Source organism: Tetrapisispora phaffii, chromosome 2 (assembly GCF_000236905.1).
Source record: "Tetrapisispora phaffii CBS 4417 chromosome 2, complete genome".
Classification (NCBI taxonomy): Eukaryota; Fungi; Ascomycota; class Saccharomycetes; order Saccharomycetales; family Saccharomycetaceae; genus Tetrapisispora; species Tetrapisispora phaffii.
The window spans coordinates 112,600-122,916 of record NC_016521.1 but is presented as its reverse complement, the minus strand read 5'-3'; the positions used below and the strand labels follow the sequence as shown (position 1 = coordinate 122,916).

Genomic DNA, 10,317 nt, shown 5'->3' with positions numbered 1-10,317 from the left:
TCAATTTTTTAAGATTTAAAATGAAGGGCAAATTTAATAGTGTCTCTTTTTTTAATATTTCTTCTCCCTTGTCAAAATCTATCCGTCAACGCTTGTTTTTTAAGATTGAAATTTCCGTAAAAACAACTAGACAGATACATTTCTAGACTAATTTGTAATATCAATTAAACATGTAGATATTATCCTATTACTACACCATTACCTGAAAAGATTTTGTAACTACAGGATTAATGTGATAAAAAAAAAAAGTAATTATTATGAACGAAACTCATGCGCACTTTGCTGTAAACATTTTCCTACATTTCTCTTTTAGTCGCTCGTATTAAAAAATGAAGCAACAGCGAACGAAAAGGGCAAAAAAAAATATAAACATCACACACAAAGACAAAACGGAACATTTTGAGCCCTAATGTTAACGTTTACAAACTAGCCCTAAAACCTGAATTACCATATAAAAACACTTATATTCCCAGAACAGTCAGTTTCAAAAACAGTAGACTCAGATATTGCAAATGCTATGGACAGATCTTTCGAAGTAATAAAACATAATTATATAAATTAACACATACTTGATAAGGCGACATACCTTGAACTCTAGATATAGTATATTCTGAGTAGTAGAACATGGAATAATAAAAGGTAAGTATTCTTGTTTTGAATATACTCTATTGTCATTCCAATGATCAAAATGAACTCTGACTGGGACCGGAGAATATGTTAGATACAAATATATAAAATATATAAGTAAATATAATCTAAGGAGTAGTAAACTAAGAAAAATGTTCCCTATTTATATACTCCCCTCTTTGTTCCTTAGACACGGACTCCAGAAAGAAAAAGGGATTGGCGCTAAACAAAATAGCCGCCCATGGTAATGAAGGTAATTGCAGGGGGATGGCTAACGTATAGATCCTGACACAAAATTACTATGAAGGGTGGCAAATTTTTGTGTACAACACCAACTAAGAGGAGGAGGGGTGAGGGGTCGGTGGTATTGGATTTTGCGGATCGAAGGATTTTCGGTTAGAAATCATAGAACTTTAAAGGATTTTCACATATTAAAAAGGTATATTACAGACTTTTTTTTGTTATCATAAGTTGTTTCATGATTTTTCGAGACTCTTGTTTATGTCTGAGTTGCGGTATTGGCCTTTTAAAATATGAGATGGTCATTATTAGACTCATTTTTATTTTTTTTGGGTATCCGCCATTGGCAGAGTTCAGAGTTTGCGTATGGCAAGTAACAGATTATAAAATACTATTAAGACTATCATATTCTTTGGTTGTTCTTATTGCAACTGTATATCCAACCTTCACAACGTTTTAAAAGCTCTCTCTTTTTTTTACGTTTTTTTTATAGTTATATGAGACTAGTGCGTAACTTAGACCAAGTTTTAGGGTTTGCATTGTTTTTCTGAATGTAGTCGTTGGTACGTTATTTTCAAATGTAAGACTGGTATCATCTGTTCAGTAACAAAGGAAAATGATCGTATGTTCGAGAAAACATGATATGCAGGTTTCCTAAAAAAGGAATCCCAAACTGAAAGTATAATACGAGTATTTTATATCCATTGTTAGTTTCCAATATTTTTGTGTATTAATTGTAATCTCAGTATTTTTCTTTTTTTGTATTTAAGAAAAGTTTAAATGCAATACTCTCGTTATGAATCGAAGTTTCCGTTTTCTGTCCCATTGAAGTTGCATCGATATATAAGATACTTTATCATCAAGAAAAGCAGACAAAGAAAAAAGGTTGATATTGCAATTCAAACCCATCCTAATATCACAAGTTCATAACAAAAAAATAAAGGATAGCTACTATATTTATATTGTGATCATTAGTATTAAATAATAAATGTGCTAAATACATCAGTTCTAAGGGATATTACAATAATGATCTACAAAATTTGGTACATCTTATCATTTGTTTTATTAAGAATACCTAGTTGGATATTTGTTACTGCAAATGCCATCAAGTTTACAATTCCATTTACAACACTCTTTGTCACATTTATAATCACAAGTTATGTTATTTATTATATTGTGAAAAGTAGGGTATTATCTCAATATAAAAAGCTAACCCCAGAAAAAGAAGAGTTAAAAAGTTTGGGTTCTTCTTCATCTAAATGTTCTTCAGTTAATCTAGATCAAGCAAGAAGTTCTGCTCAAGATAAGAGTTCAAAACATGAAAAGAAAAACATCTTTTTTCATTACGAAGATGATAGATCTTTTTCTTCTTATCTGGATCAATTTTTGAGTGCTATTAAGATTTTTGGATACTTAGAGAAACCTGTATTCAATGATTTGACTAAGAATATGAAGACTCAAAAGCTAAATGAAGGTGAGATCCTTTTATTAGATGATGCAATAGGTTTGGCCATCGTCGTTGAAGGTAGCTTACAAATATACCACAACGTGTCAGATAATTCTGGTAATGGTATCATATCAAATTCCTATACTAAAAATTGTGCTAATGACTACATTAATTCTGCATCAGTTAATTACAGTTCTGAACATTCAAGTATTAGTGATAATCTTAAAGTTGAAAACTCCTGCTTAGATACAAATTCTAATAACAGCGAAACATCTTCTAACAATGACAATTATGAAGAATCAGATGGATTTTCAGAAGATTCAAACACTTATATAAGGTTTAAAAATGGTTCTGGAAAATATCAGTTATTAAATACCGTAAAACCTGGTAACCCTGTATCGTCCTTGGTAAATATACTAAATTTATTCACCTCAAAGAAATCAAAACAGAATTCGAATAATAATGCACAAGAAAACATTACAAACAATAATTCTACTAGTAACTTGTCAAATTCTCAAAACTTCTCTCATTTCGGTGCAAAGGACTTATCAACCTTAACTTTCGATGATGCAAATCCTGTTTTCTATCCTTTGCCTAATATAGTAGCCAGAGCTGCTACAAATTGCACAATTGCTATCATTCCACCAAAGTCTTTTAGCAAACTGGTAGAGACCTACCCTAGATCAGCTTCTCATATCATACAAATGGTCTTAACAAGACTATATAGAGTTACTTTTCAAACGGCTCATGATTATTTGGGATTAACTTCCGAAATTATGGAGATAGAATACTTGTTAAACAAGAATGTTAGATACGAATTACCATATTTTTTGAAAGAAGCTGTTGTTAATTGTTACAAACATACTAAACAAGCATATTCTACCAATAATAATTCAAAAGGTAGTAGTATTATTAATCTTAATTCAAAGACTTCGAATAAATCTAGTTCTTCTACTAAATCATTTTTATCAGAAATTCCACTAAAATTCAGTGTACCTAAATCCAAGTCAAACTCCCAACTAAATACAAACAATATATTTGAAAGTTTTGGAGGTGGATCCAGGAATTTTGTTTTAAAATCTTCGAAAGATCACAGTAATCCTGGAGATTTATTATCTAATGTTCCTTTGACGAGAAGAGATCTTTCGACCTCAGATGCTGTAACTCCTATTTCATCGAATAATAACTTCTCAGCTATACTAGATAATGCATTATCACCTCTACTGGAATTTGAAAATGAAAAGAGACCAGTAAAAATTAAAAATGGTTTTCCTGAAGTTAGTAATAATAAAAGTGAGAAGACACAAAGAGGAACTTTAAACTCACACTCAGATTCTGAAAATGATGGAAAAATTAAATATTTTTCTTTGCAGGAAGGAACAGACGAAGCCACTTTAAGATTTGCTCTTGTTGAAGCAATTTTTAATATCCTAAGTATTAATGAAGAGAGTTTTTACGCCAAAAAAAGTCGTACAGCTTCCCTTACAACTCCAACCCTTACTCATAGAATAAGCAACTCCTCAGATAATTCACTGGAATCATCAATCTACTCAACACAACAAGACTATCCTGATTCGGCTATAAAAATATTACCAAGTGAATATGCAATCACATCCCATAAATTTAAACCAAAATTATCAACTACTTATAAGGAGGAAGTTCCAACTTCAATCGATTTTGAGAGTGTTAAAAAAGAATTTTCAGATAATATTGATTTACAATATCATCCAAAAGGCGAAACTATTGTCGAACAGAACAACAATAGTAAAGGGTTATTTTACGTGATATCTGGAAGTATCGATGTAACTTACACCAATTCTCCTGGCATGGATTATGTTCCTGAAATGAATTCTTCTAATAAAGAATTTAATGAAGATTTAAAAAAAGTTGAACAATTTTTATATACAGTTGAAAGTGGAGGTATAGCTGGATACCTAGCCTCATTAGTCAATTCGAAATCTTTTGTTAATCTTAAAGCCAGAACTGATGTCTATGTTGGATTTTTATCCAATCAAACTTTGGAACGTTTCTACGACAAATACTGTCTTTTGCATCTCAGGTTAGCAGAAATATTAACCACACTTATTTCGCCAAGAATGTTAAAGTTAGATCATGCATTGGAATGGATTCATCTTTCGGCATCTGAAACTCTATTTAATAAAGGAGACCCAGCTAACGGAATTTATGTCATATTAAATGGAAGGGTCAGGCAAGTATCGGACAAACATTATTTCCAATCACCAGAATTGGCACAAGGTGAAAGCTTTGGCGAGGTTGAAGTGTTGACAGCAATGAATCGTATGTCTTCAATACAGGCAGTAAGAGAAACAGAATTAGCACGTATACCCAGAACGTTATTTGGAATACTTGCTTTAGAACAACCTTCTATTATGTTTAGAATTTCGAGACTGGTCGCGCGCAAAATCCTTGATATTAATTTGGGGTCTGACGTTCCAACCAGAGTGACAGCTGATAATGGTTATAAATATGATTTTAACTTGATGATTCCTTCCTTAAACGGAAATGCACATAAGGGAGCTCATCCTAAAAATAAAAATTCATACAGAACAATAACTATTTTACCTGTAACAGAAGGACTTCCTGTTAATTCGTTTGCGAATAAATTGGTACAAGCTTTTAGACAAGTGGGCAGAAACACAATTGGACTAAACATGAGGACAGCATTAAATCATCTAGGAAGGCATGCATTTGATAAATTAGCTAAATTAAAGCTAAGTGGTTACTTTGCCGAACTAGAAGTAATGTATCAAACCGTTGTTTACATAGCTGACTCACCGGTAAACTCTAGCTGGACAAATACATGCATTTCGCAAGGTGACTGTATACTGTTATTAGCGGACGCAAATGATTCAGCTGACATAGGGGAGTATGAGTTACTTCTACAAAAAGTTGGAACTACGGCACGGACTGAATTAATCCTCTTACATCCTGAAAGATATGTCGAACCTGGTTCTACCTACAATTGGTTAAAACAAAGAAATTGGGTAGATGCACACCATCATATGCAATTTCTTGTCAATCCATTATCGGAAAGATTAAACATGCGTTCCCATAATAAGAATGCGTCAAGACTCGCTTTGGTTGATAGGATAATGAACACCGAATTTAGTAAATTGACACAGGAAAATATTTCAAAATATGTTCCCGAATCTATAAAATCGAAGGTTGAAACAATTTCAAGGAGAATTAGAGGTAGAAGCCATCAATATTATTCATCAAGTGATCCCAATAAAAATGATTTTTTGAGACTTGCAAGGATCTTGTCGGATCAAGCAATTGGTGTTGTATTGGGTGGAGGTGGTGCCAGGGGAATCAGTCATTTGGGAGTTTTACAAGCTATTGAAGAACAAGGTATCCCAATTGATTTAATTGGAGGAACTTCAATGGGTGCATTTGTTGCAGGCTTGTATGCTAAGGACTATGATATAGTCCCAATATATGGTAGGTTAAAAAGTTTTTGTGCTCGTATTGGTTCATTATGGAGGATGATTGGTGATTTAACTTGGCCAGTAACTTCATACACCACAGGTCATGAGTTTAATAGAGGTATTTGGAAAACTTTTGGAGACACTAGAATTGAAGATTTTTGGATACAATATTATTGTAATTCTACAAATATTACTGAATCTATCCAGGAAATACATTCATTCGGATATGCTTGGAGATACATCAGGGCATCGATGTCACTTGCTGGCTTACTGCCACCATTGGAAGCGAAAGGATCCATGCTGTTAGACGGTGGATACGTTGATAACTTACCAGTCGATGAAATGAAAGGTAGAGGCTGTGATATTGTGATTGCCGTTGATGTAGGTTCAGTTGATGATCGTACTCCAATGAATTATGGTGATTCTTTGAACGGGTTTTGGATCTTGTTCAACAAATGGAATCCTTTTTCTTCTTACCCTAATATCCCAACAATGGCTGAAATTCAAATGAGACTAGGTTATGTGTCGTCAGTGAACGCGTTAGAAAGAGCTAAACGCACCCCCGGGATTATATACACCAGACCACCAGTTGCTGATTTTGCGACATTAGATTTTGGCAAATTCGAACAGATATATAATGTCGGTCTTGATTATGGTAGGAGCTATCTTAAAACCTTGATTGAAAACAAAAACATGCCGTTTATTGCAGGCTCAAAAGCGACGTTGATTGATACAGCGATTCCAGAATTCTTGTCACGGAGACGTAACAGCATCTAAACCAGCCATACTTTACCGATGCTTTTAAACAGCAGCAATATACTGTTAAACATAATTGCATCTGATATGTACATAGATACCTATATATAAGTAAATAATGATATTTAATAAATGATTTGTATTACTTCATATATGCATTTTTAAACAATTATTTATTTTATTTGTACTTGTTATACCAAACCCATTTCTCATCTCAAAGCCCATCATTGCGTCACTCTATTCATCAGGAAGTGGGGTGGTGATTAATGCAACAGTATCACCTCTAACAAAGATCATTTCAGAGCTTTTTTCTCTAGATTTTAATTCTCCATCTATAAGTTGATAAATAGTCTCGACAGCATCGCTGAGGACAAAATTACAATGAGAATCGAAGGCCTGTAGTGTACCGACAAGCTCTCTGGCACCACGTAATTTGACGTAGACCCTTTCATCTAAATTCAATTTCAATAAATCCAAAGGTGTAGCTAATGACATCGTTGTTATATGTATTCTTTAATTTACTTTTTAACAGATTGTCTTTCTCTCCTGCACCGTAACGAATTGAGAAAAACTTGCTCTTTAAACCTGTCTTTAAAAAGTTATTATAGTTTCAACACTGAACTCTACACTACAACGAACAGTGCTTAATTTGAAAGTGAAATACCATCCTAACAATCCATATAACTGTTTGTATTCTTTTATTGTTATATTCAAGTTTTTGCAAATTATTTTTCACTTTTCAGTTTAATATCAGAATCGGAAGCTTAAAAGAAAAGGAACAACATTAAAAGTAATTATAATAATTATTGTCATGCATAATGTATAATTCGAAACTCAATGAATAGAAACGTCGCATTTACAGAGAGTATTACCGCCTATATCTTGAGTGAATAGAAATTTGGATTAAACGACAGATTCATTGAAATTGTTCACTTATTATTATTAATCTCTCTGAAGCATTAATTTATTGTTTGCGTACTCGCCAGTCTTGACATTATGCTAGCTTTCAAAAGAGGATTTCACAACACAGTGAATACTGCTGCAAGAACAAGATATACTAAACCGAAGCCTAAACATGTGCCAAAAGTGATTGCACCTCCTCCTTCCCAGGTGACCCATCATTATAATAATTTGAAGATTACGGCCCCTGTTCCTCCAGTGGTTCAAAACATTGTTTGTCCTGATGACCATCCACTGTGGCAATTTTTTGCAGATAAGAAATTTATGAGATCTCCATCTGATGTTGATTCGACTTCGAGAGCCTGGAGTATTCCAGAGTTAAGAAGAAAGTCATTTGACGATTTGCATTCGTTATGGTACATCTGTTTAAAAGAACGTAATATTTTGGCAAGAGAGAATCACCTTCTAAGGAATATTGTCAATGGTAATCAAGGCACATTTGAAGATGTTTCTGAAAAGATTAGAACTACTATGTGGAGAATAAGACACGTTTTAAGTGAAAGAGACTGGGCATTCAAGAATGCCCAACTGGCATTCGAAAACGAAAGGGCCAATTTTATTAAAGAATTTGAAACAGACTTCTTAAAAATGACACAAGAGGAAGATGAAGTAGCCTTTGAATCTTTAGCGAGATTTCAAAAATCTATTTTTGGAATTAGTGAGTATCTTGACGAAAATGTTGTTGATAGAACTTTTGTCGATGGTCTAAAAATTGTGGCCAACTTAAAACTACAAAAATTTGCTCCACGTGAAGAAGCCATTAGGAAATTCATTGATGCCCTGGAAAATAATAGATTAGATGATGTAGGTGAAGCATTCGTTATATTTACCGCTGAAAATGGAGCCAAAGATGTGAAAGATGCTTGCGATGCCGTACTGGATTTAAGAGACTCTAATAATAAAATTGCTAGAATTGATGAAATAAATACAGTCAGCCAGTACATAAAAAGCTTAGCTGAAGTGCAAAAACAACCTGAAGTTGAAAACGAAAATGAAAGTCAAACATTCTAATCTGCATAAACCTAACTTAAGATATGAATGCACTAATTACTTTGAAGCATTTGTTAGAAAAAAACAATGCTAACAACATTAACTACTTGTATATAAAAATACTTCAACGTATCAATTCTATAAATATATTACATTTTAAATTCTTACTTAATTGAATATATAATCACCAAAACAATTTATTTAAAAGTCTCTTTTCTATTTTTTCCTCTTGATTTTATCACTATTCTCAACAGTCTCCTCTTTAACTTGAATATCCAGTTCCAACTGACGTTTTTTAACGTCACCATTTGTAGTAGCACCACTTGATTTCCCAATTTCATTCGAAAATAAAATACCTTGGGCCCAACCTGCATACTTCCCCCATTTTTTTACAAACATCACTCTTATCAAATCTAACTCTAGGTTAATCTTTTTCTTAGTTACTGGATAGCTTGCGTATTGTTTCCTTAAATTTTCCATAGATTTCTTATTCACTTGAAATTTATAATCTCTCTTGGCAATTCGCGATATATGAACATCGACGGGTACTACATCATCATGCCTAAATCCCATCAAACATACACAGTCAGCCACTTTAGGTCCAACACCAGTGTATCCCATCAGATGCTCTCTTAGTTCAATATATGAACTTGAATCTTTTACTGATAACAGATATTCGGAATCATCTGTGAAATCATTTGCTTTCTTCTGCTCAACAAGCAATTTGGCAGTTTCCATAATATATTTTGCTCGATAACCAAATCCAAGTTCCCTTAACTTGTCCTCAGTAGCTTTATTGACGATATCATCACTACTTGGAAATGTGTAATGAGAAGAGCCAGTGTCATCTCTATCAATTTCTGGTTTTAATTCTGTACCAAAATTTCTGCATAATTCATGACACATTTTAGTAATCCTTGATATATTGTTATTGCTAGAACATATGAAGGATACTAATGTTTCCCATGGTTCCTGAGCCAACATCCTATTTCCTGTAGGATAATGCGCTTTGAATCTTACATCATTAGGAAGCCAATATTTGTTGTATAAGTTTTCAACAGAGACATCCATTCTAAAGTAATCCATTAAATGTGATTCCAAACTTTTAGAGTCACAAGTGTCACCCAGAGTTGCATATTGCACAATAGTATTTTTCAGATCTGATTCATCATCCTGATTCAGTTCTACTTGCTTCAACAAAACCACATGGTATTGTCCCGAGATCTTCATAGTTGTCACATATTCTTGAGAAGATTCATTGTATACCCATCTAAATGATTGACCAACCTGTAAAACATTATCTAACAACAACTCTTTCTTCCGAACAATAAATGAGCCATAATTTGCACCTGTCATCTTAATATCTAACTTAGATGAACTTGAGTTTACCAAAATTTAAACCAAAGAATGCCAACAATACAATACTAATGCAACTTAAATTGTTCCAGAAGGCCTAAACCCTTACCTTCTGTCCACATGAAACGTTTTATATAAATATCAAAACTTAATTAGAATCTCATCAGATTTTTAATCTTCAATGATCTTTGAAAGTTGAGACACGAAATATAATATTTAAAGAATAAAGGAATATCAGATTCAATTTAGTGTCGAATTTAAAGATGTGATAATACAATACCAAACTGAGATACGTATATATGATACGGTTACTTTATTTATTTGCTTTAGTATAGTTGTTGTCAATAAAGTGGGTGTCTAACTTTTTAATATCGAATTCGTTCGAAGACTTACTTTACAGGTTGACGTGTTGAATCATAGTTAATAGTGAGCAATAGAAGTTCTAATATCGCATACGTAAGTGTTAAACAAGGTATTTTGATTATTTAGAAG

The 10,317-nt window shown here is 33.0% G+C and overlaps 4 protein-coding genes across 4 annotated transcripts; 2 read left to right on the top strand and 2 right to left on the bottom strand.

The window, feature by feature from the left end:
* Positions 1-1,893: 1,893 nt before the first annotated feature.
* Positions 1,894-6,540, top strand: NTE1 (lysophospholipase; the record flags this gene model as incomplete). The annotated part of the gene is made up of 1 exon (XM_003684112.1): positions 1,894-6,540. One exon carries the CDS (start codon positions 1,894-1,896, stop codon positions 6,538-6,540), a length of 4,647 nt encoding a protein of 1,548 aa, XP_003684160.1.
* Positions 6,541-6,756: 216 nt separating this feature from the next.
* LSM3 (U4/U6-U5 snRNP complex subunit LSM3) lies at positions 6,757-7,014 on the bottom strand (the record flags this gene model as incomplete). The annotated part of the gene is made up of 1 exon (XM_003684111.1): positions 6,757-7,014. One exon carries the CDS (start codon positions 7,012-7,014, stop codon positions 6,757-6,759), a length of 258 nt encoding a protein of 85 aa, XP_003684159.1.
* Positions 7,015-7,515: 501 nt separating this feature from the next.
* On the top strand, positions 7,516-8,490 carry MRPL4 (mitochondrial 54S ribosomal protein uL29m; the record flags this gene model as incomplete). The annotated part of the gene is made up of 1 exon (XM_003684110.1): positions 7,516-8,490. One exon carries the CDS (start codon positions 7,516-7,518, stop codon positions 8,488-8,490), a length of 975 nt encoding a protein of 324 aa, XP_003684158.1.
* Positions 8,491-8,685: 195 nt separating this feature from the next.
* Positions 8,686-9,825, bottom strand: OGG1 (8-oxoguanine glycosylase OGG1; the record flags this gene model as incomplete). The annotated part of the gene is made up of 1 exon (XM_003684109.1): positions 8,686-9,825. The coding sequence occupies one exon, from the start codon at positions 9,823-9,825 to the stop codon at positions 8,686-8,688; it is 1,140 nt and encodes a 379-aa protein (XP_003684157.1).
* Between the last annotated feature and the right edge of the window lie 492 nt (positions 9,826-10,317).